At 35.2% G+C, this 27,732-nt stretch overlaps 1 protein-coding gene across 1 annotated transcript in view; it reads right to left on the bottom strand.

Moving 5' to 3' along the window:
- Positions 1-27,732, bottom strand: part of MTREX (Mtr4 exosome RNA helicase) — a 92,910-nt gene that overhangs the window by 29,783 nt on the left and 35,395 nt on the right. The window contains exons 16-19 of the mRNA XM_026498956.4: positions 21,133-21,283; positions 15,698-15,870; positions 15,102-15,170; positions 2,777-2,905 (exon numbers count right to left, since the gene is read on the bottom strand). Of these exons, the coding sequence (XP_026354741.1) occupies positions 2,777-2,905; positions 15,102-15,170; positions 15,698-15,870; positions 21,133-21,283 (522 nt within the window). The remainder of the gene's footprint in view (positions 1-2,776; positions 2,906-15,101; positions 15,171-15,697; positions 15,871-21,132; positions 21,284-27,732) is intronic.

The following is a 27,732-nucleotide window of genomic DNA, read 5'->3' as shown; positions in this document are numbered from 1 at the left end:
TATCTCAGCCACACAGTTCCACCCTGAAGACTGAGAGGATCAAATCCCACATTAGGCACCCCTGCCCTGGGGACATGCATCAGGAAGACAAGCCCCCTTTTAACATCTAGCTTTGAAAATCAGGGAAACTTAACTCCAAGAGCGTTGGAGGGCTACAGGAACCTCAGAGTCCTGCTGACTAAAGATGGCACAAATAAAGGATATACTGTACTCAAGGACTGGATGAATTAATACCATTAAAATGTCTATACCACTCGGGGCGTCTGGGTGGCTCAGTTAGTTAAATGTCTGCCTTCGGCTCATGTCATGATCCTGGAATCCTGGTATGGAGCCCTGCATGGGGCTCCCTCCTCAGAGGGGGATCTGCTTCTCCCTCTCCCTCTGCCCCTCCCCCTGCTTGGGCTCTCTCAAATAAATAAAATCTTAAAAAAAAAAGGGGTATATCACCCAAAGCAATCTACAGATTTAATGCAATCCTCATCAAAATACATATTTTGATACAAAGAACCTTGTTCTTTCATACAAAGAACTAAATCACATAATCTTAAATTTGTGTAGAATCACAAAGATCTTGATGCAGAATCATCAAGCCAAACAGCCAAAGCAATTGAGAAAGAAGAAAAAAGCTGGAGCTCAACACAATTCCAGATTTCAAATTATACTACAAAGTTATAATAATCAAACAGTATGGTACTGGCACAAAAGCAGATCAATGGAACAGAACAGAGAGCCCGGAAATAAGCCCACCATTATATGGTCAATTAATCTAAGAAAAATGAGGTAATAAGAATGTACAATGTGGAAGAGAGTCTAAGCGACAAACGGTGCTAAGAAAACCGGACAGTCACATGCATTAATAAACTGGACTACTTTCCTATACCATTAAAAAAAAAAGGATTAAAGACCTAAATATAAGACCTGAAACCATAAAACTCCTATAAGAAGGAGAGTTTCAGTGGCTCAGTTGGTTAAGTGTCCAACTCCTGGTTTCAGCTCAGGTCATGAGATGGAGCCCCATGTCGGACTTTGTGCTGGGAGTGGAGCCTGCTTAAGATCCTTTCCCTTTCTCTTTCTCTCCTTCTGTGCCTCCCTCGCCCCAACTCACACTCTCTCTATAAACAAAACAAAAACAACAATATAAAAACAACTCCTAAAAGTAAACAACTCCTAAAGGTAGTACTGCCTTAGCAATATTTTTTTTGGATCAGGATTTTTAGGCAAGGGCAACAAAAACAAAAATAAACAAAAGGTTCTACATCAAACTTAAACTTTTGCAGCAAAGGAAACCATCCGCAAAATGAGAAAGCAACCTACTTGATGGGAGAAGATATCTGCAAATGATATACCCAATAAAAGGTTAATTAAAAAAAAAACTCATAAAACTAAACACACACACAAAATCTGACTAAAAAATAGGCAGAGGACCTGAAGAGACATTCTTCCAAAGAAGATATTCAGATAGCTGACACACACATGAAAAGATGCTCAGTATCACTAATCGTCAGGGAAATGCAAACCACAATGAAGTATCACCACCCACCTGTCGGAATGGCTAGTATCAAAAAGTTAAGAAGTGTTGGTAAGGATGTGGAGAAAAGGGAACCCTCATGCACTGTTGGTGAGTATGTAAATGAGTACAGCCACTGTGGAAAATAGTGTGGCAGCTCCTCAAAAAATTAGCAATAGAAACATCAGATGATCCAATAATTCCACTTCTGGAATTACTATTATTCTAAAAAAATGAACACACTAATCTGAAAAGATACATGCACCCCTATGTTTATATACAACATTATACATTTATGCATTATATACAACAGCCAAGACAAAAAAGCAATCTAACCGTCCATTAACAGATGAATAAAGATGTGTTATACACACACACACACACTATCACACACAAAAAAGAATGAAATCTTGTTGTGTGCAACAACATGGATGGATGTGCAATATGGTTATTATGTTGCGTGAAATAAGTCAAAGATAAATATCTCATGATTTCACTTATATGTGAAATCTAAAAAACAAAAGAAACAAAAAAACCAAAAACACATTAAAAAATACAGAGAACAAACTGGTGGTTGCCTGAGGGGAGGTGGGTGAAGTGACAGAAGCAAGATGTGAAGGGGATTAAGAGATACACGCTTCTAGTTATGAAATAAGTAAGTCACAGGGATGACAAGTACAACATAGGGAATATAGCCAATAATGTTGTAATAACTTTGTACGGTGGCAGATGGCGGCAACACTTATTGTGGTGAGCATTTCTAACACATATAAATGTTGAGTCACTCCGATTAATATGTCAACTACACTTAACCTAAAATTGTTAAAAGCACATGGGAATTAAACAGTTTCAACTAAGGAAACTTATGCAGGATTTTTAATTCTCAAATTACTGCTTCAATATTTCATAGAAATATAATGAACAGTGTGGATGAAGTAAAACTGTAAAGTTATTTCATCACGAAAAGATTAAAACATCATTATAGTTCAGGTAAAATCCAACTTCATGTAAAAAGTTATATTAAATTCTCTTTATCTTTCACTTCATCATTATTTACCTGACCATAATTTGATAACAGAAACAGAGTTTAAATCACATTAATCACCCTTCTGATATTTTAGATGGCTTTAACATACCTTTAAAAGCCTTGGAAACTTCCCATTTAGAAATCAAGATAGTATGTTCATTATAATCATATTCAGGAAATCTAGTGATTATAAGTAATTCAAAAAGTACTTGAAATCTTAAGATGAAAAATAATGTGCAAACCTGCATTTCTCCTTTCTCATCAGGTTTAGCTGGTTTTGCAGCCTCGGTAGCTGAATTTTTCAAACTTTCTTTGCTACAGCGCAGAAGCACTTCAACTACATATAGAGGATCCAGTTCACCAGAATTAGGCTAGAAAAAACAGGATAAAAGAAGCTCATTATTTCTTAAATACTGGCCTGCAAATTTTAAGTTCCAGAGGTACCCGGACTATGTTCTCAGCATTTAACATCATGAATGGCACATACTGCACAGTAAATGTTTATTTTATGAAATGAAGGCTGTCCTTTATCCTTCAACATACTCCACTGAATGAGGAAACACAGAAATTACTTGATACTATGAATTCAGATGAGATTCAGTGTGTGTGTCCAGGGTGGTATGGCTGTAGACTTGACACTTATGCATTTACATAGCATGAGCTGCCCTCCCTCTCTGCCCACTTCCCTGCTCAAGCTCTCTCTTCAAAATAAATCAATCTTAAAAAAAAATTGTACAGTAAAACGCCATTTTAAATTTCTAATGATTTTTTTATAATTTTATTTAATATTATACCAGAATTAGAAAAAGAAACTATAAGAAATCAACAGTATCTGAAAATAAATCTGTATCTTCAAATTATCCTAAACATCATGAAAATTATACTGAAAGTAGGTTACTTTATTGCTTAGTACACTGGTACCTCTATAATGTGGTTTTATATCATTTTATTAAAAGACTTTTGTCTTTTATATTCCCTAATAAAAACATGATTCTCAAGATCCAAGGATTAATTACATCCGTAATTTATGATAATCTGCTTGGCAGCAGTATCTTTCAAACAGCAGTAAGATATTTTTCTTTGGTAAGGAACTCCTCTCTTCTTTTTAATTCAATATTCGAGTGATCCCTTTTGCATAAAATAGATAAAAGGAAAGTTATTTTGATTGAGGAGTCAACATGTCAAAGAACTGACTACATGGTATCCCCTAGGCACAGTTACTGTTCAAAACTGAAAAACTTTCAAGAAACTACAATAAACCCATACCTATGATCTATTTCTGCAATAAACTACCAATCACTTAACAAATACATTTCCAAATACAAAACAAAAATACAATCATAATTATCTTATGGAATTCAAATTTCTGAAAGCATAAGCTCCATTCCTCAAAACCCAGTTTTTTTCTTCACATCCTTTTTTTTTCTTCCAAAATATGGTTATTTTTAAAGAAGTTTCATCAATACATTCTTCATTTTGGTACAGACACAAACCAAAACTGAATAGTATTTTCAATTAAGTCTGTATCTGCAAAGATTATGTATTTATGTAAAGCTTAGTCAATATAAAATGATTTTATAAAACAATGAGCTAAGAAGTTATGACCCAACTGTTAATTCTTCCAGGGTACAAAAGACTGTAAGGAGAATCAATGACTTATCTTCGCTTCCAGAGGGGAAAAAATCCTCTGTGTAAGATCCATTCCACAGTCTGATGAATGAATTAACTCCAAAGTGTTAGGTGACAAGTGAGTATTTAAACAAAAATCATCTACGATTTATGAACAATCAATCTGTAACGTATCTAGATAATCTAAAACTCTTGTTGGGTTTAGTTCCAATTCTATAGATTTTATTTTTAAATTTAATATTCTTCCTCTGTAAGCTAAAACAATCATAGAAGTGACCCTTGGAACTCAAGTATATCATATGTAATCTTTCTTTGTAAAGCTACCAAAATCACTCATATTACAGAGATATACTATGGGAGCACACTTCGAAGACTTCTTTATTGAGGCATTAAGTGGAAATTTGCTGTTAAATATATTTCTGAAAGATTATAAAATAATTCAGGGCGCCTAGGTGGTTCAGTTGATTAAGCGTCTCACTCTTGATATTGGCTCAGGTCATGATTTCAGAGTCATGAGACTGAGCCCCAAGTTGGGCTCTGTGCTAAGTGGGAGGCCTGCTTAAGATTCTCTCTCTCCCTCTCCCTCTGTCTCTCCCCCTGCTTGCATGCTTTCCCTCTCTCTCTCTCTCAAGAAAAAAAAATATATAAAACTGTTCTCACTGAACTATTTCTAAGCTCTAAACTGTGGTAAAGGTGGATCAGCAGTGTCACCCTTCACATAAGAAAATAGTTACTAAATGTACTAGTTGGCTTAATGATTGTCTTAGTATAAATTCTTAAAATTTTTACATCTATGTCCTTATTTTTAACTTCTTAATCATATAGCTGAACTTTCTTTTTCCTAACTTCTTTTCATTCCTTTTAAAACGAGGCTAATTTCATACTATAAGTGAAAATTATCAGATTAAAATACAATTTTGATGAAAATTTCAAGTTTGTAGAATGTAAAGTAAAAATATAAAATAAATTTTGACAATGCTGACAATCACCATTTTTATCTCTTTAAAATGCTTCAACTATCTTCTTCCTTAGTGTATATTTTTCCTCTCTCCCTACCAAACCCTATTAACCACAAAAACCTCTGAATTAGTATTCTGACCTAGATTACAAAATCAATAAAAGAAATATTTCAAGTTTTTAGTGAACAAATGTAAGCAACTCAGTGGAAAAATCAGTTTCACCATCAATTTAACCAAAAAGAAAAAAAAGTGGAATGTGTTCTTCTCTAACCCCCATTCCATATTTGCCTAAAAGAATTCTCATCAACTTGCACTACTTTTATATATGGATTAAGGACCAAGAGAGGTAAATTATTTAAAAACCTGTTCACTATGTATGTATGTGTGTGCAAATGTAATTATAATTGTGTTAGGTATAATTTTTCTCCCTTAAAAATACAAAACCTGAGATCAATTACCGGCATGACAGCATGAGGAGTGTATCACAAACCCACCTCCCTAACAAACTTGAGAAAATTATAAAAAACCACCCATGTAAAGTCTCTGGAAATGGTTGTAAGGGCACATAGCAAGTGAAGAAACATCTATTCAAGAAAGTCCATAAAACTGGGGTGCCTGGATCAGTTAGTTAAGTGTCTGCCTTGCTTCAGGTCATGATCCCAGGGTTCTGAGAGATTGCTTCTCCCTCTGCCTCTCCCCCTGCTTGTGCTCTCTTTTGTCTCTCTCTCTCCAACGAATAAATAAAATCTTAAAAAAAAAGTCCACAAAATTCATTAGAACATAAGTCTGATATCTAAACCAAGATCACTCCTACCTCATTTCTCCTAGCTCATCAAGACAAAAACTGCAGATCAGTGAAGCCAAAATACAGTAGGGCTCCTCCCTGCAGCTCTCAGTTGGAGGGCAATCTTCCCAAAAGGCGCAGGATGCCAATTACTGAGGCATTAAGTGGAAGGCATTAAATTTCTTATCCTGCTCCCACCTACCTTCTACCTGGGCAGAAGAATGGTGCCCCCACCATTCAGGCTTCCTTGCCCAGACACCAGTGGCTGGTCAGAGGCTCTATCTTAGGTGTGGTACGGCTGAGAATACTGGGGCCTCAACTGCCCTTGTTTACCCTGCCTTTAAGGCATTGCTGTCACGCTGGGAGAGGGGAACCATAAAGACCTGACATATAAGGGCACCTGGGTCTCTCAGTTGGTTAAGCGTCCTACTCTTGATTTCATCTCAGGTCATGATCTCAGGGAAATGGGATCGAAGCCCGCATGGGGCTCCCTGCTCAGCAGGGGTTTGCTGGTCTCCCTCTCTCTCTGCACGCCCCCCCCCCCCGCATGCTCTCTCTCTAAAATAAATAAGTAGAATCTTAAAAAAAAAAAAAAAAAAAAGATCTGAGGACCACGCTTCCTGTAGTCCACAGGTCCCAAAGTGTCACTCAGAACGAAGAAGGTTATGAGTGGGGGTGGAACAGACTTCACTCAACTGAGCTAAGCACTAAACCAATAAACAAGCAAATAAAAATTGTAAGACGTGAACAGAAAAGTATGATCCAAGACCTAAGTACCAAAGAAAGCAGTCAACAGAAGAAAATGCCTGTGTGACCAGATATGGAATTAAACAAAGACTTAAACGTAACCAGTATAAATATTTTCAAACAACTAAAGAAACCATAATTAAAGTAAAGGAAGGTAAAATAACAATGTCATTCAACTAGAGAATACCAATAAAGAGATAGATATGATAAAAACAACCAAAAAGGAAATTCTTAAATTCGTAAGTATCCCTGAATTGAAAGAAATGACTAGAGGGGCTCAAGAGATCTGAAGTAGAAGAAAGCAGTAGCACATTTGTACATAGACTGATAAGATTAAGTAACCCAAAAAACAGGAGGAAAAAGGAGACAATGAACAGAACCTCAGACAAATTTAGGCTATCAGTAAGTACAACAATATACTCATGTGAGTACCAGGAGAAGAGAGAAAGAGATGAAAAAATATCTGATGAAATAATGGCTGAAAATGTCCCAAATTAACTGAAAAATATTAATCTATATACCCAGGAAATTCAATGGACTCCAAGTAGAATAAATATAAAGAGATGAACAGAGACACATCATAGTAAAAATGCAGAAACCCAAAACAAAGGAGAGAATCTCGAAATCAGCAAGAGGGAAAAAAAAAAGGACTCCTCTCTCTTACAGCGGACCACAGTAAGATTAACAGCAGAAACGTCTCCCCAGAAACAATGGAGACCAGAAGGCGTCGGTTGGCATATCCACAGAAAAACACTTGTTAACCAAGAATCTATAAATCCATCAAAGTTATTTTTCAAAAACAGATATTCCCAGATAAGCAAAAACAGAGAATTTGGTGCTAGCAGAACTCACTTTATAAAAAATACAAGAAATTCTTGAGGCTGAAAGCAAGGAACACTAGACATTAATCTGAATCTACATGAATAAACAGAGCACTGGTGTAGGTAATTATCTAACTATGAAAGACAGTATAAAGAATTATTTATTTTGCTACTAAATGATTTAAAAATAATAAGTATTTATTGAATAGTTAAATCTGGAACATATAGGAATGTAGTATATTTGCCAATAATGACACAAAGGAGGTAGGTAGGAGCAAAGCTGTACTGAGCTAAGGCAGTAACTCCAGATGGTAACTTGCATCCCTAGGATCCAATAAAATAAACCAGAAATGATAAATGAGATTAATATAACAAAAGCTATAAATACTTGTTCTTTCTTATCTAAGCTTCTTTATAAGTCATAAAATCATATTAAGTAATAATTATAACATATATTGTTGGGTTTATAACATTTATAGATTATGCCACAAAAAAAGAGGGAAAATGGAAGAAATGTATACGGGAGTAATGTTTCTACATCTCACTGGAATTCAGTATAAATCTGAAACTTATTTTATTAAGTTAATATGGAAATACTGAATATGGAAGGCCCTAGCAACCACTAAGAAAATAACAAAATACAGAGATGTAGAGAAAAAAAAAAAGTAGAAATCATTAAAATAAACTGAAATATTCTGTTAGAACATAAGCACTTAATGTAAAAGAAAGCAGTAAAGGAGGACTAGAAAAACAAAAAAAAGAAATGAGACTATAGAAAACAAAAAGCATAATAAAAAGCACAAATTCAATGATATCAATGATGCTAAAAGTGAATAGATTAACCAACTGATTACAGAACCCAAACAAGAGGTAGAAATTTTTCAGATTGAATAAAAAAAGATCCAGCTATGCAGTCTATAGGAGACACACTTTAATTGATAGAAATGAAGGGAGAAACAGAAATTCAAAAATAATAGTTGAGTCTTCAATACCTTACTTTAATGCATAGAATAAATAGACAAAAATCTGCAAGAAACAGAAAACTTGACCACCACCATAAACAAACCAGACCTAACAGACATCTATAGAATATCTTGCCCAAAACAGAATATACATTCTTCTCAACTGCACATAAAACATTCTGCAGGATAGACCATATGTCAGGCCATTAAACAAATTTCAATAAATTCAGGGGCGCCTGGGTGGCACAGTCGTTAAGCATCTGCCTTCGGCTCAGGGCGTGATCCCGGCGTTCTGGGATCGAGCCCCACGTCAGGCTCCTCTGCTGGGAGCCTGCTTCTCCCTCTCCCACTCCCCCTGCTTGTGTTCCCTGTCTCACTGGCTATCTCTCTCTCTGTGTCAAATAAATAAATAAAATCTTTAAAAAAATTTTTTTCAATAAATTCAAAAGGACTGAAATAATGCCAATGATTTCTCAATAACAATGGAATGACACTGAAAATAAAAAAACGGACAGAAATTTAGGAATTTCATGAATATATGGAAATTAACACACTCCTAAATAGCCAGTGGGTCAAAGAAGAAATCAAAAGAGAAATTAGAAAATACTTAGAAGTAAATGAAAATGAAAAAAATATACCAAAACGTATTGTATGTAGTTAAAATATCTCCCTGGAGGGGAATTTATAGGCATAAATGCTGGTATTAAACAGGAAGAAAGATCTCAAACTAGTAACCTGACCTCCTACCTTAAGACAATAAAAAAAAGAACAGAAAACTAAAACTTAAGCTAGCAGACAGAAGGATTAACAAAAATGGAGCAGAAATTAATGAAACTGAAAAATAGAAAAAAATCAATGAACAAAAAGCTGGTTCTTTAAGATCAACAAAACTGACAATCATTTAGCTAGTTGAAAGATTCAAATTATTAGAATAAGACACGAAGGAGGGGACATTACTAATCAACTTCAGGAAATAGAAAGGATTATAAATTAATATCATGAACAAGTATATGCAAGTAAATTCGGTAACTTAGGTGAAACGGCCTAATTTCTAAGAAAGCAAATCACTGAAAATGACCCAAGAAGAAGTAAACAATCTGAAAAGACCCTATAAAACTGACTTAATAATTATAAACTGCACTCAAAGCAAAGCCTAGGCCCAGGTGTTCTCACTGCCAAAATCTTCCAATTAAAAAAAATTAATACCATTTCTTCAAAAACTTGTCAAAAAACAGAAGAGAAGGGGAACACCTCCAAACTCATTATGAGGCCAGCATTAACCTGTTATCAAACTCACACAAAGACATCACAAGAAAACTACAGACTGGTATCTCCTGTAAATGTAAATGCAAATGTTTCTCCAACATACTAGCAAAATGAATCCAGCAACACATAAAATGAATAATACAACATGACCAAGTGGGGTCTACCAAGAAATCCAAAGTTGGTTTAACATTTAAAGATCAATTAACCTAGTATATCACATCAGAATAAATACAAAATGGAATTAAAAACAACTACATGATTACCTGAATAGGTACATAAAAAGCATTTGACAACACACAACAATCTTTCACGACGAAAACACTCAACAAACTACGAACAGAAAGAAACTTCCTCAACTCGGTAAAGGACACTTAATAAAAACCCAGAGCTGAGGCGCCTGACTGGCGCAGTCATTAAGCGTCTGCCTTCGGCTCAGGGCGTGATCCCGGTTTTGTGGGATCGAGCCCCACATCAGGCTCCTCCATTAGGAGCCTGCTTCTTCCTCTCCCACTCCCCCTGCTTGTGTTCCCTCTCTCGCTGGCTGCCTCTAATAAATAAATAAATAAATCTTAAAAAAAAAAAACAACAACCCAGAGCTAACATCATTCACAATGGATAAACACTGGATGTTTCCCTGTTAAATTAGGAAAAAGACTGCTCTCATCACCTCTATTAATCCTGTACTTGAGGTTTTAACCATAACAATCAGGCAAAAAAAAAGAATTAAAATGCATCCACCTTGAAAAGGGAGAAAGCCATCTCTATTTGCAGACACAACATGGCTTTATACTTGAAAAACAATACATTACCAATTAAGAATATCTAAACAAGGGATGCCTGGGTGGCACTCGGTTAAGCAACCTACTCTTGATTTCAGCTTGGGTCATGATCTCAGGGTTGTGAAACTGAGCCCCATTTCGGGCTCCTCACTCAACTCAGTGGGGAATATGCTTGAGGATTCTCTCCCTCTGCCCCTCACCATGTGCTTTCTCTCTCTGTCTCTCTCCAAAATAAACAAATCCTTTTTTTTTTTTTTTTTTTTAAGATTTTATTAGAGAGAGAGACAGCCAGCAAGAGAGGGAACACAGGCAGGGGGAGTGGAAGAGGAAGAAGCAGGCTCCCAGCGGAGGAGCCTGATGTGGGGCTCGATCCCAGCACTCTGGGATCACTCCCTGAGCGGAAGGCAGACACTTAACGACTGTGCTACCCAGGCGCCCCCAAAATAAACAAATCTTAAAAAAAAAAAAAAGTTTGTAAATGAGAGGGAAAACATGCTGTGTTCATGAATGAAAGACAAGACAGGAATACTCTCTAAGCTGATACATAGATTCAGAGCAAGTCCTCTCAGAATCCCAGCTGACTTCTTTGTAAAAACTGACAAGCCGATAATCAAATTCATATGAAATTGTAAGGATCCCAGAATAGCCAAAACAATCTTGAAAAAGAAGAACAAAGTTGGAGAACTCATAAATCTATTTTTTTGAAACTTAACTACAAAGATATGGTAAATGAAGACCATATGGTACTGGCACTGGGACAGAGAGGTCAATGAATGGAACTGAGAGTCTAGAAATAAACCTATGTGTCTATGATCTTCTGAGTTTTGATGAGGATGACATGATCATTTAGTGAGGAAAGAATTTTCCAAAAACCAGGGCTATGAGAAGAATGCAGCTGCACCCTCCTTACCTTATACCACATACAAAAGTTAACTGAAAACGGATCAGGGACTAAACATAATAGCTGAAACTATAAAACTCTTAGAAGAAAACACAGAGGTAAATCTTCATGACCTTGATGTTGGCAGTAATTTTTATATATGACACCAAAGCCATGAGTAATAAGACAAAAAAAAAGATCTAATTGGATTACATCAAAATTAAAAACTTTTGTGCTTCAAAGGACACTATCAAGAAAGTGAAAATAATCCACAAAATGGGAGATAAATATCTGGAAATCAAATATCATAAAGAACTTACATTAACTTAGTAATAAAATGAGAACTCAATTTGAATGTGGGTGAGCAAAAGAGCTGAAGACATTTCTCCAAAGAATATACAAATGGCCAATTAGCACATAAAAAGATCGTTGGCAATATTAGCCATCAGGGAAATACAAATCAAGACCACAATGAGATACCACTATATACCAAGTGGAATCAAAAAGTCAGATATTAAGTGTTGGTGAGAATGTGAAGAAATAAAAACCGTCATACACTGGTAATGGGAATGTGAAATTGTGCAGCCACTTTGGAAAACCACCTGGTAGTTCTTTAAATGGTTATACAGTATCAACAGGATCCAGCAGTTTCACTCCCAAGAGAAATGAAAACATATGTCCACACGAAAACTCAGACATGGATGTTTATAGGGACATTATTCATAATAGCCCAGAAGTAGAAACAATCCAAATTTATCAACTCATGAATGGATAAACAAAATGTCATGTATCTCTACAATGGAATGCTATTCAATCACAAAAAGGAACAAAAAGCTGATATACACTACAACATGCTTAAACCCTGGAAACATTATGCTAAGCAGCCAGTCGCAAAACACATTATGACACAATTTAATGAAATTTTCAGAATAGGCAAATCTATAGAGAGTAGATTAGTAGCTATTCAGGACTGAGGGTATGGGAGCACAGGGTGGAATGACAAAGGTTTCCTTTTCCTTTTTTGAGGGGATGAAAATGTTCTAAAATCGATTGTGGTGATGGTGAATTTACTAAAAGTCACTGAGTAAACAGTACAGTATGTAAATACTATCTCAATAAAACTGTTGAAAAAAAGAAACACATAAGAAATGTAAAACCTGCAGTGAAAGAAATATATAGCACGTCAGCACACTACAAGTAAAGATATTCTGCCCTAGCAATATTCTCTTCAACATAGACAAGTTACGGAATGAGTAAACTGGCAAAGGCTTTTCCACCATTATATGTAAGTTATACGTTTTCTACCATTATACATAAGTTATGTAAGTATGAATGGAACCACAACATGTAGCATTTATGGCCACACTTTTTATTGTACATGAAAAACTGAAATTAATAGCTGTCAGAAGTTTAAATGAAGACTACCCTTTCAAGTTCTTCTCCAGGAAGATCATACCTATGTTACTAATAATTATTCCTAAAGAAAATATTATATGTCTTTGGAAGAGAGAAGAGGCAGGCAAGCATTTTATAGTTTTCGCATGTCTAAAGGTGTTTAAATAGAAAATATAAAAGCCTGTAAATCATATCTGAGCTCTAGTCATGGCTCAAATGAATAATACCCATGCAATCTTTGTCAAGGTCAAAATTTCAAGCTTTACTTCACCATATATTTAAAATAAGGTGAGGGGGAGCAGAATGAGAGAGGTAAACTTTATCCAGTTTAATAGTGTTGGCTCAATACAGCCAACTTTTCACATATCCAAGTCTGAAATCTTATCATCACTAAAGATCCCCACTTCCCACACAAGACTGTCCATTCTAGTTCCTTAATATTCTCCATCTGAACCCTTCTTTTATTACCATCTTCCTTCTGACGCACCCCAAAAAGAGTAAGTCTCCTTAACTGAAAAACTTGTATCTACTATGCTATCTCTTTAAATATCCTTCAAACAGTCAACACAGTAACTTCTGATCAGATCAATCCCTCCCTCAAAAATAAACAGATTAAAAAAGCAAACCATCAAACTAAACCCAAGCAAACCGATGGACCAACTAATCTTCAAACACCTACCACTGCTTTCAAATGTTTAGATCTAGACTGAATATACTCAAATCTATATTTTAACCATTTTCTGTGATTAACTTCAATACTTTTAAAAGATTTCACTCTTTACCTGAAATGTTCTGGACCTGCTGCATATCACTGCTCCTCCAGCAGTAAATATCCATCAAATGAATGCAACTAATTCTCCAAGGTTCCTTTAAAAATTTTAAATCATTTTCCTAATTAGATGCCCTCTCTAATAGACCAGACATAATTTCTTCCTCCTCTGTGCTCCAAATGCACTTTACTTATATCTTTACTAAAGTATTTACACTATTCTGCCTTTTCATTATCTGCTTTCTGTTACTCATCAAATGAGTAAAGTACAGAGACTTTGTGTCTGTGGTCAATGAATGCTTATGAAATTGGGATCAAATGAGATAACAAGTGTGACAATACTTAAAAAATATATCTTACAAACAATTACTAATGAAGATGGTAATGTATCAAAATGGTAGTAACAAACTAAATATCCTTAAGAAGTTCTTCAGCGGGATTAATCACAGATCATTCACAAATACCCATCACAAACCTATGAACTTTTATAAAAAAGATTTTGTTTATTTATTTGAGAGAGAGAGAGAGCATGAGCAAAAGGAGAGGGGCAGAGAGAGAGAGGGAAGCAGACTTCTCACTGAGCAGGGAGCCTGATGCAGGGCTTGAACCTGAGCTGAAGGCAGACACTGAACCGAATGCACCACCCAGATGCCCCCAAACCTATGAACTTGTTTCTCCCAACAAATGGCTTCACTATCTCTAAATTCATTTACATAATTCAGGAGTAACTTCCAATCCCAAAGCTTAATTCCTACTTGCTCTATATCCAGGTGGACCAAAGTTAATGACAACAAAATCATGAGATGGTCAACCTTATGAGAATGCAGATATCTTATGCAAATTATTATTATTATTCTTTTAAGGATGCTCCACACCCAGCGTGGTGAGTGTGGGGCCTGAACTCACAACTCCAAGATCAAGACCTGAGCTGAGATCAAGAATTGGACACCCAAGACTAAGCCACCGGGCACCCCACAAACTACTCATTTTTGAAGATAAAGAAAAATATACATGGAGATACAAAATGCTGCCTGAGGTCACATACTGGGAGACAAATATAACAGGGTGGCTAATTTAATTTCAAGACAGTCACTCATTTAACAAAGTAACAAAATTTTCCCTAATACTACATTTAAGTAATCTTTTCAAAATATTTACATACGTAATGACCAAAGCCAACTTTATTACTGTCTTCCCTTAGAGAGAATAAGTAAAACTGACTAGCTCTTCTAATACCTTTTCTTCAACTCTCTATTGTATACCTAGTCAAAATTCTAATTTTCCGTATCAGAACTATTTCTTTCTAATATTCAATTTGAAGAGTAAAATTATAAAAAGTACTGATGAATTCAGAGAAGACATGTAAACTGTCATGAAATTAAAATGTTATTGTTTGGAAAATAACAGCACTTTGAAGACAAAATTTAAGATTATTCAAAAATGTAATTCCTTATGGCAGAATTTATTATAGCTTCTCTTAATGTAATGCTATTTCTTCTTTGATCAATTTCATGAGTCTGAAAAAACTTTTTACTAAAAATTTATATATGATTCCAACTTAAGGGCAACAGTTTACCTTAACATTTGACTTTTTTGAGAAATTCACCACTACTCCCCAGCCAAAATCATCTCCTTCATTCTTTACCTAAAAAGAAAGGGAAGTAAATAAAAACATTTATGTTCAAAAAGCAATTTTATAGACTTCTATGCCCACACAATAAAACTTTGAGTTTTCCTGGTAAAAAACTTATTGAAAGGTCCATTAAACTTAAGGAAAAAGATGTTAATCCTGAAGAAAAAAATCAACACCAAATTTCACAGGCCTCTAAAACAGCAACAATAGGAATATCTCAGTTGGCAAACAAGTTTCTAAAATGATATGATGTATTTGTTCTACAACAATATGAAATCTTTTATATTTTATAGTTAATGAATTCATCCAGGACTTAAAAGTGCACACGAAACTGCTTCTATTTTTTGATTTCATAACTGGAAATATTTTATATGTCAATTCCGAAAGTGTCTCCTTCGATTTATATCCCCCAAAATGAAAATCGGTGGAGATTAAAAGGCCTTCACACATGATCCCACCCCCAATCGATTCCATGTGAACAGTGTAAAACAATACAATTAATATAGAACAATTAGAATCTTAACCCAAAAATGACATACCTTTACCAAACGACCTGGCTGTAGAAATGGTAGGCAATATTTTGGCTTATGAATATATTCTTCAATTTCTTTACCCAGTTTGGCAAGCTGCTGTCTAATCTTATAATAGATGACGACACTTTCCTCATTTGGTATTACTATTTTATTATACTGTTCTTCTGAGTTCTTAACCTCTAAATAAAACACAAATATTAAAAAAATATGTAAATTATACAAAGATACATCTGTTTTCCCACTACAGATGTACAGATGAAACAAAGTCAGCTTGCACAGATTAGAGGTTTTGTGGGAAAACTTCAGACCTAACTGTACGTCATTCTGAGTATTGTCCTTCTACATTAAGGTTCTACATTAAAGTCCCCCAAATCACCAATAATAGTGACTCAAACTGAGTCTGAATTGGCAGTGATATCAGGTGAGTTGTTTGTCTCCTATGGATGTGGGAGAGGGTATTAACTATAAGAATTCGAGGCCTACATTGTTCAACACAGCACTGTCCTACAAAACTCTTTGTAATGGTAGAAATGTGCTAGGTCAGCTTTTTCCAATATACTTCCAGCAGACACAGCCATATGTGGCTATTTAAATTAAAATTAATGAAAATTAAATAAAATTAAATATTTAGTTCCTCAATAGCACTAGCACCATTTCAAATACTCAACTGTCAGTAACTCAACTGGTTACTGACTTCCGGACTTGAATAGCACAGTTACAGAACATTTCCACCACTGCAGAAAGTCCCACTAGACAGAACTATTTTGGACCTTTTAAGTAATACGTTGCTTTAAATTTCAGCAAGAATCCAGTTTGCTACTGTCATGAGACCTCCACCACCACCAGGGTCTAGGTCACTAAAACTGAGAACAGGCAATTCAACCACAGTTCTTTCTCTACTCAGTCAGTAGCCAAAACAGAGGCTCTTTTCCCCAAATTTTCTCTTAGCCAATCTAATCATTTATGATAGCATTTTCTACTCAAATTCCTGCATCTAGCGCTGACCTCCCTTCCTCACTCATTTCATGATGCCTCCATCCCATTGTGAACAAACACTATTTCAACTGGCGTAAAATACACAAAACCTAAAACTCACCATTAATACATTTAGTACATTCACAACATATGCAACGATCACCACCACATAGTTCTAAAATATTTTCACTGCTCCAAAAGGAAACTCCATATCCACTGAACAAATACTCATTTCCTCCTTCCTCCAGCCCCTGACAACCTTTCTATGGATTTATCTATTCTAGATATTTCATATATATACAATCACAGTATACTGAAGCCTTTTGTGTTTGGCTTCCTTCACTGAGCATAATGTTTTCAGGGCTCATCCATGTTATAGCAACATAGCATGTATCAGTACTTCACTCCTTTTTATGGCTGAATATTATTCCACTATATGCGTGTACCATTTTAGTGATCTGTTTACCAGGTGACAGACATCTGAATTATTTCACCTTTCAGCTACTGTGAATGGTGTTTCTTTGAACATTCATGCACATGTTTTTGTTTGAAAATATTTTTATTTGGTCATATACCCAGGAGTGGAAATGTTGAGCATCTTTTCACATGCTTGTTTGCTGGCTAACAGTTTACTTTTTTTTGGAGAAATGTCTATTGAAATACTTTGTCCATTTAAAAATTAGAATGTCTTTTTGTTTTTTAATTATAAGAGTTCTTTACATACTCTGGAAACTAGACCTGTATCAGATATGCGTTTTGCAAATAATTTATCCCATTCTGTGGGCTTTCTTTCTACTTTCTGTTGGTGTCTACTGAGGTACAAAAGTTTTCAATTTTGATAAAACAAATCTACTTTTTCTTTTGTTGCTTGTGCTTTAGTGTCTTATTTAAGAAACCACTGCCAAATTCAAGGTTACAGGGATTTATACCTATGGTTTCTTCTAAGAGTTTTATGGTTTCAGCTCTTATATTTAGGACTTTCATTCAATTTCAGCTAATTTTTATATATGGTAAGGATCCAATTTCATTCTTTTACGTACGGCTATCCCACTGCTTCAAGAGCATGTGTTGAAAATCAATTGACCACAGGTATATGGGTTTACTTCTAGACTCTCAATTCTATTCCACTGATCCAACTCCTCTATTTAATCTGTGTGTTTGTTTCTTTATCCACAAAATGAAAATAACAAAAATACCCACAACTCCCTAAGACTATAATTTCCAGAAGATACGGAAAGCATTAAGAGTAGAGCTCAAAGTAAACATTCGAAGGATATTACAATTGTTGTATTAATTATTTTTACTACCATCTTCAACATTCTCACAGACTCTCCCTCAAATTTCTGGTCTGCATTCCCTTACGCATGATACATCATCTTGATTATTTTTAAATGAACTGCAAGTCTTCAGGAAATGAATTCCATTCACTGAAGACAAGAAAGCTATTCTTAACACATATCATGGCAACAGACATTACCAAAAAGAGAAACAATTAGAAAACTGTAAGAGAGTATTTGACAGACTAAAGTCAATAAAAAGATTTATAACGAAAACGACACAGATGTGTTAATACTGCTGCCCCATCTAAAATTATAGAGTAACACTGTTTGCAGGAATCAGTGAAACAATAAGCACTGACAGGAGGAGTTCAGGGAGACGATAAACATCTGCCTGATAAACAGATGCTTAAATACTGCTCCCCATCCTCTACTCCAAATCACTTCTGTGCTCAGACCATTTTACTAATGAGTCAAAAGTCTGAGACATTTTAAGAAGTCACATGTATCTTTTATCTAGAATTCTAACTATAGCTATATACAACTCCAGAAAGTAAGTGCAGTCAATCAAAGAGTAGACAAACCTGAGTATAAGAAGCTGGTTTCACTGCACTGTAGACCATATAGGGAAGTCTCAATATCTTAGGAAACAGCATGTGAGAGATACTCCAATAAACTCTTAAGAGAGTTTGCAAACAATTTCCTCTTTCTCAGAGAGTGGAAAGGTGGTGGTTCCAAAGATATATTAATGGTGCCAAAGCTGTATTAATATAACATGTGCACAGATAGAGACCTGGGAGTGATGGGAAAATGGACTGCTATTCCCAGTACTGAGTAAATTTTCTAACAGGTTAAAGTTTAAACGGCTTCATTGATCTATAGCAATTCTATCAGTAATTAAAACAAATACGTAATGTCCATTTAACATAAATTATCTCATTTAATTCTCATGAATTGGTTCAATTAGTTATTATCCCAGCAGTTTAGATGAGCAAACTAAAGCTCAGATAGTCTTGAATCAAACCCATGTTTAACTTCACAGCTCTTGCTATTAACCATGCCATTACCTATTTATGACACTAAACCAAAGATTAAAATTAACTTTGCATTTTTCCTTTCAGTACAGGGACAGTGAAATCCTCTAAGTTTTACTCTATAGCTCACTGGAAAATCTAATGTGGACTCAGCAAATCAAAAGGAAAAACATCTGATGTATGCCAGTCATCTAAGTTTGTTACAAAACATAAAGCACTGTGAGTTATAAAAAAAAGAATAATTCTATACTTCCAAAGACAACAATCTACATTTTAATTTGGATATACTAAGGTGGTGAAAATAATACCAGCTCTCTTGAAAAAGTTCTAGCAGTATCAATAATAGCAAAAAGAATTAAACCCTTCCTAAAAATAACTAAAACGGAGAATAAACTGCATTCAAAATGTATTCTGCATTTTTAAAGCATACAGGATAGCCTTTATCACCTCTAACCATTTCCTTCTACACTATTATGACTCTTTGGTCATACCACTCAGTCCTGCAAATTGTAGAAAAGGTGGTGCAATTCTGTCATCAATTCTCTTTCATCACTTAAATTTCTACCTTTTCCCACTAAAATGTCTGTTCTACTCTTGACATTTCATTTTGTTTGTTTGTTTGTTTGAATTTCAAAAGGTCTTTGCCCTCTAAAAACATAGGTGGGGAAAGCAGGGATAATTCAAGCAGAACAATAATCAAGTGTATAGTAGCAGAACCAGGAATTGCAGATCATGTTATTCACAATCCCCTTAAAACGTAAGACAGTCAGAACCACCCTGAAAAGAGCAGCAGCTGGGGATTAACGAGAGAGGAAGGGGACTGGGAAATGATAGTAATATTTAAGTTCAGAGTATGTAGCAAGAGTCGTTGTCAAGTCATATTTAACAATTTGACTCCAGTGAGAAGTCATAAAAAAAAAAAAAGAGTTTAAATAAATGGGAAAATATGTATTTCTTGCTCTATCCCCAAAAACAGACCACCTTTTTTGACATATTGTCAGAAGGTCAATAGGAGCGTAATACTACATGACGGTGACTACATCATTTACCTCCGTTCACTTCATTATGTAGACACTTTATAATCTCACATCATCACAAGGAAGGTGAGTATGGTGCAAGATATTTTGAGAGAAAGAAACCACATTCACATAACTCTTATTACCATATATTGTTATAATTGTTCTATGAGTTACTGTTGTTAATCCCTTATTGTGCCTCATACATAAATTCAACTTAATCACAGGAATGTATGTATGTATACAAAAAAACATAGTATATATGGGGTTCAGTACTATCTGTGGTTTCAGGCATCCAGTGGGAATTCTGGAACACGTAACCGTGGATCAGGGAAAACTAATGTATTTAATTCTACCTTAAAAAAAAAAAAAAAACAGCAAAACTTTTCTATGAGAGAAAAAGTTAGAACTATGAAGTGTTGTGGCTGGCTGTGTAAGGTTACAAATGATTTTAACTTTACTCTGTATATTTTGCTCAATTTTCCATTTTTCCTTTTTGACAATGACTATGTATTATTGTTTATAAGATCTACCAAAACCGGATTTTCAATCTTTGCCTCTGTTTTAGATTTTAATCAGCTCTCAGCCAAAATATCCTCTAAGGTAAGGATCGATACACAATTCTACTTGAACAGAGTTACCAAAGAATACTTTCTGAACTTTAGAAAGCATTATCATAATAGGAGCTAGAACTTCGAAAAAGGCTGAACTCAAACCCCAGCTGGAGTATTAAATTTCCTTATTTATAAACTTATGCTGTGGCACTCTCTTATAATGAGAAAACAGTACAAGGGCAAGACTAACATATACATGCTTCTTACAGCTCCAATTTTAATATACCAGGCTTTTATTATATCATGACTCATGAACATGAGCTATCATGTAATATGCCTGTAACAATAAATTATAATAAATTATATTAAATTTGAGTCAACTATAGAAAGGTATACTAGCAGGGTTTTCTAACTTTTAAAATGTTCTAGTCAGTTAAAATGACCAGATCGCAGTTCTTACTTTATGTAAAAGCCAAGATACGGCTAACCAGAAAATAAACAAAGGCCTAGGTGGCCAATAAGTCAGTAATTATGCTATTTACTCTACTAGCTAAGAAAGTTCTGTTATAGTAATTTTATACTTACTCTCTACTACTCCTGGAATTGCTCTATAGTGCTGAAACTGGTAAAAGGATTTTTCCAACATGTACTCAGGATTAATTTCTTCTACACGTAGTAAGTTCAAAACCATGTTGTAGGTCAAATGGAAAGCACTATTTAGAGGATCGGCTGAGCCCTAAGAGAAAAAAAAAGACATGTCAATGTTGTGATTTTTTTTCAAATAAAATTTATATAGATACCTATTAAACTGCTTAATAATTTAATCCATGTTAAGGAATATTATAGAAATGTATTAAGTTCTTTCTTTTAAATGACCAATACCAAGTGATAAATAGTTGATCTTTAGAAAAGAGAAGGGAAAAAGTCCACTAAGTAGCAACTGTACTAGTTAAAATTCTGTTTGCCAAGTATGTTTAGCTCTCTGACTTCTAGGCACTTGGTAAGATTACACTTTCTGGCCCCCTGGTGGGTGAGGCAAATGAATTGTTACGATGTGTCACCTTCTGGCCAAGTATTTAATTGCTGGCGTGAAAAGCTATCTTTTTCCTCTGGCACAGTGACTGTTACTGTGCAAGATGGTGGTTTCTCCATCATCTTGCATCCTTAAACAATAATAAGCAGAACCTCCTCCATAAACCTGCACTGAACAAGTTAGAGAAATGAACCTTTAAGTAATAGAGATTTAGGTCTGTTACTGCAGCATAACCTAGCCTGTGCTGACCGAGTACACTAAATTCATTTCAGAAAGATATTTAGATAAAAATTAGCATCTTAAAACTCAGCTGCCTGGAGTGACATAAAACCACCTGTGCAATTTACAGACCATTCTTTACCTGTATTTTCATAATTCTTTTATTTCCTCCTGTGACTGTTACCAAAGAAGGTTAAGGCTAATGGTTAAGCAGAATAAAGTATTTATCTACACTATGGTGACCTTTACTCATTAAAGGTTTCTATCCAAATACTTCCTTGAGATCTAAAATTTTCTTTCAGCAGTGTTTCTTCAGAAATATTTTAATGCAAATACTTAAAAATGAAAATGGTTTTGTAGTTACACATAGTGAAAAGGGACTTCAAGTACCTCCACCCTGACCTCAAACTTTCTAGCCAATTAAGTTTCTCTCCAGACTATCTCTTAAAGGCCCTGTGCGCAAAGCATCCCTACTGGGGAACTACTCCCTCAAGGACCTCCTTGAGCCTAAAGACTCCACTCAGGACTAATCCCAAAAGGAGGAAGAACTTGACCCACCATGTCCACCTGCACATACCCAGGGACCTCTGTCCTACATTTTCCTTATATAAAACTGTGAAGTATTTTCGGCACTTTGGAGACAGTCTTTGAAACGCGGTCTTCCTGGTATTGGCCTGACTGAAATAAATTCTTTTGTTTCACCACTTGTTTCTCTTTTAATTTTGCCTGTGGTGAGTGGCTAAACCTGCCCTGTTTGGAACCCCCAGAGCCAGCTGCTCTTGCGCCTCTATGTCCCAGCTACAATAGGAGAATAATCAATTCTCGGGAGATGCATGCTGAAGTATTTAGAAGTGAAGTGTCACAAAGTATGCTATGTATTTCTAAATGGCATAGTAAAATAACACAAATACTCTTAGGGTGGTCAGGGCTCTTAAATTGAGGTCCACAGACCAACCTAATAGCATAATTCTAAACATATACGTATAGAATTTTATGTGAAGCAGAGTTTTCATCACAGTCTTAAATGAAAGTGCTCCTTAACTCCTGAAAAATTAAGAGCCTTTCACCCTAGAGGCATAGATACTAAGTCCCTAAAACCTTGATGTTTATGAACTTTCCTTGAAAATAAGGCAAAGGGAGATGTGAAGTTAGTATGAAAATCAAATTCTTGGAGGAGAGAGGAATTTAAAGACAACTTCAGCTATTTCACAATTCTGCAAACAGATGCAGCCCTTACTTTTTTTTTTTTTTTTTTTTTTTTAAGATTTTATTTGTCCATTTGACAGAGACAGCCAGCGAGAGAGGGAACACAAGCAGGGGGAGTGGGAGAGGAAGAAGCAGGCTCATAGCGGAAGAGCCTGCTGCGGGGCTCGATCCCAGAACGCTGGGATCACGCCCTGAGCCGAAGGCAGACGCTTAACGACTGCGCCACCCAGGCGCCCCACTTTTCTGTTATTTTTTTGTATTATTACCTCCTCTCAGAAATTTGGGGCTTCAATATTACCAATGTTTATTTCTAAGCTCAAACTCTACTTCTGCATTCTCAACTGCTGTAGAATACACCTGGGAATTCTCAGTCACCTGAAACTCAACTCGGCATTTTGACATTGTATCTAAGTGAGCCCAAGACAGTCCCCATCTACAACTGCTATACTGGTTTAACTATTAAAAGCACCCTTTTCCACTCCTACTGTAACCTAATTTGGGTGATAAATAATAATAATAATAATATGGTTACACGATCTAAAATGAAACTTATCTCTCTTGCTCTTTCCCATTCCTGAGTTTCACCCTTACAAAGATTGTTAGTGAGATTACTGAATTTGTCACCAGCTAGACCCCAAGCCCTGACCTTTACTGCTTTCCGGTTTACACTCACTGAGCTTTGTCCCAGTCTTCCTAAAGCTCTTCTTTCTAGCTGATCTCTTAAGTGATGCAAAAGACCCGCACAGCATAACATCCCGTGAGGAAAACCGAAACTACCCTCAAGCAGTAACAACTGCCCTAAAGAGGAGCTAGCTCCCAGACCACCCCGACCAGTTTGAATTCAATCACAGACTTTCATCTGCCCAGATGAACCAAGGAAGGACCAACGGTTACCTTAGCTCATTTTAATACTAAGATCTCCACCCAAGGAAGAACACAAGCCTCGTTTATACAACATACTATGTATGTATAGGCAATGTTTCATTAAAGTGCATGCCTTATGCCTACTTCCACAGATGATGACAAGTCTAAATATTCATCCTAACCCTAAATAAAGGAATCCATCACCCCTGCTCAGGGAATCACAACTTTGGAAGTTATTCCCTGTGATCTTATTTATTGGAAATAAAATCCTTTATATGACAACTCCACCTGGTGTAATTTCTGTGGCTCTGCAAGGAGAACTTATGATAGTTCAATTATAACTTGATTAATGGGTAATGAAATAACCCTTTAAATTCCAATTTAGGAGGTCTTTCTTTCTTCTGCTTTATCCCTTTTTTAAATTTTAATCAACCAATGGTTGCAGATTATTTCCTCAATATATCTTAGGTTAATTCTTTTGTTTCTTTATCACTGCCATCACAGACTTCAAAGTTTCATCAGACCTGATCTAGATCACTGCAACTATCATCCTAACTACTTTGGTTTCAATTTCCCTTACAATTTAGTCAGCATACTGCCGACAGACAAACCAAAATACAATTTCACTGTAACAGAATACTCTATTCACCAGTAATGACTATTTAAGGGCCCTGTAGATACTGAAATTTAGGTCATACCAAACGGTTTTATTTTCCTTTCATGAAATAGAAAACGGAACACAATGAGTTCTCATATACACAAAAGGTATATATTTGAGGTGATGGATGTATTACCTCTATGATGAGAATCCTTTCACAATGTATTCATGTGTCAAATCATCGCACTGCACAATTTAAATAATACAATTTTTAAACTATACCTCAATAAAGCTGAAAAAAACCACAATCCATCATAGTAGAAATGTGTTGTTCTAATGAACATATTTTATCTCAGGTACACAGAGCACATTTATTTATACACAGAAGTAAACTGCACTGTACATAATGTAATAAACTGTATTTTTTGCTAAAGGTTGGGGTAAAAAAGTCTCAAAAATACTGAGGCTCAGATGTGAACACCCAGTCTGAACACCCAATCTAGCAACCAAGAAAATAAACTCATCTCTCTCATCTGTAAGTATCCTGTGGTCTAGCAAAACTAAGGAACCCATGGGGCGCCTGGGTAGCGCAGTCGTTAAGCGTCTGCCTTCAGCTCAGGGCGTGATCCCGGCGTTCTGGGATCGAGTCCCACATCGGGCTCCTCCGCTGGGAGCCTGCTTCTTCCTCTCCCACTCCCCTGCTGTGTTCCCTCTCTCGCTGGCTGTCTCTCTGTCAAATAAATAAATAAATAAATAAAATCTTAAAAAAAAAAAAAAAAAAAAAAACTAAGGAACCCAAATACAGTTATGTTAATTCTTGATTCTGAAGCCATTTCTTTTTCTTAAAATATGTTTCTTGCCAGTTCTGGAAATCAAAATCCAACCCCCACTCCCACCCCTTTAGGCATGCAGCAGGATCCATTTCCTCCATAAAACCTTAAATCACAATCATCTAGTCTAGAATTATCCCGAATTTTCCCAAATTGGAGTTATTAAATACTGTGCCATTCAGTCATATACTGCTCCCTGTTCACTTTCTGTTCTATATATGTATGTAAATAGATTCCCCAAGTTTAAAAATTACATCAAGTAAGCATGTGCCAATCACTGTACTAATCACTTAAATAAATTTTCAATTCACAATATTCCTAACAAAACTGATTTACTTCTTAATTTTAAGCAAGAAACAGGTTCAGAGATATGAAGAGACTTGCCTAGGCTAAAGAGGTAGGAGATGAACTTTACGGCATCACTGGGCTGAAGTTCTCCCAAAGGACAAATTAAAAATGCAACTTATTTCACATCTCTGTTTTTCAATATTCATATTACTAAAATTATACGAACCCTTAAATGTTGACCAAGTATTTCTCAACTTTTTATATATTTAATTTGATCAGCCAAATTATAAAATTTTTAATATATCAACAGAAAGCCTAAAAAACAGTCACCTAAAATTTAACTTGGAACAACAGCAGCCAGTGCTAAGATTTTAAACGTCAACTTCATTCTAGAAAAACATTTAAGGATTCTTTTAGCTGACAAGTCATTCACCGAAAGCTAGTAAGACAGAGAGCTAAGCAGATCAATTTTCCAAAGCAGATTTGTATTACCACCCTTTGAATGCTATTCTACTTTTAATAATTTCTGAAGTTTTAGAGTATACGGTTCATTCAGGCGAGCAGTTTAAAAACTCCCAGTCTAAATATTTTTGCACTTTGAACGGTTGCAACGGAAGATAGAAGAATATGGACAAATGTGGGTCTTCTCACTTCTCCAAAAAAAAGTCCATAAGTGATCATCTTGAGTATGTGAGAGAACTAACTTTAAGAGAATAGGTATGTTCTTCCTAAAGTTCTGAAGGCTTTAAAATACCCAGTAAAGTCAAAACTATTTTTCCTTCAAGTAAGTTTCATTTTCCTTAGCCATTAACAATGTAGCTCAGGTTGAAATGAACACACAACTGTCTAGAATCAGAAAGCGTGCACAGTCTCTTAGAAGTAGCACTTCATGTACTATAAGAAACAAGTTTATTTAACCACTTCAGAAATTATAGAAATAGGTTTATTTTGATAAAACGAATAATGACATTTCCTCAAAGTACTATGATGGTTTTACATTCTTTTGAAAATATGGGCACTATATTGGAATGCATATTTTTTCTGTTAATACTGGAGTGATGTAAAGGAGCTCTTAACTGCTGAAGAATAAAAGATGCATTCACCAGTCTTTTTGGAAGGCTATTATACACACACTTTGTATCTGACTCAACTTATCATTTATGCAGACATTATAATGAATTGATTTGTTTTTTTAGCTCCTGTCAAATAAACCCAAGAACAAACCCCTGTCTTATCTCAAAATCTACGTAAGCTAATAGATAAAAAATCTATTTTATTTGTGGACTCATAAATAAAAAGCAATGGATGCAGAGCGACCTAACTGGCTCAGTCAGAAAAGCATGTGACTTGATCTCAGGGTCATGAGTTTGAGTCCCACACTGGGAGTAGAGAATACTTTAAATAAATAAACTTTAAAAAAAGGCAATGGATGTGAAAGTATTAGATAAACAGACAAGAAGAGGACACTAACAATAGCAGAACTGGAAAAGTTGAATAGGTTTTTATAATACTTGGTAGAAAACTAGTCAAGCCAAAGAAGCTAAAGAAAGAAATTACTAAAACATTTTAAATGCAAGATCATTAAATGATTTACATGCACAAATATTTAAGTGTGTGTGTGTGCATGTTGAGATATTAGAAATCTCAATTTATAATCTTTAGTCAACAAGCAATAAACACATGTATTCTGTCATCTTTCTGGCTAAGACTACTTAATCCAACAACAGGAAAAATGATTAGATATGACAAACAGATCTGAATTTTACAAATGTACAAAGCATACTAATTATTTTTACATACAATAATATGAACAATCTACAAACTTTAATTATTATTTGAGAAAATAAATATTCTATTTATTAAAGTCCTATTACTTAAGAGTAAATCTTAATCACTGTTGCTTAAAAGAAAATAGACCTGATGTTATTATAATGATTTATTAGTTCATATACTGCATTAAGAATTATGTCAAAAGAACAAAGTGCTGCCAGGCCAAATTCGGTTTGAACCAGTAAATGAAAAATCTATTTGCATGAAGTACTAAGAAGTATGGGCAAGTGGCGGTTAGAAGCACGCACTCTGAAACCAGACTGCATGACTTTAAAATCAGCATCTGCCATTTAAAAACAATATGACTTTTGAAAAAT

The sequence above is a fragment of the Ursus arctos genome, unplaced genomic scaffold, assembly GCF_023065955.2.
Source record: "Ursus arctos isolate Adak ecotype North America unplaced genomic scaffold, UrsArc2.0 scaffold_5, whole genome shotgun sequence".
In the NCBI taxonomy this organism is placed as follows: Eukaryota; Metazoa; Chordata; class Mammalia; order Carnivora; family Ursidae; genus Ursus; species Ursus arctos.
The sequence above is the reverse complement of the archived record's forward strand: the minus strand, read 5'-3'. Positions and strand labels throughout refer to the sequence as shown.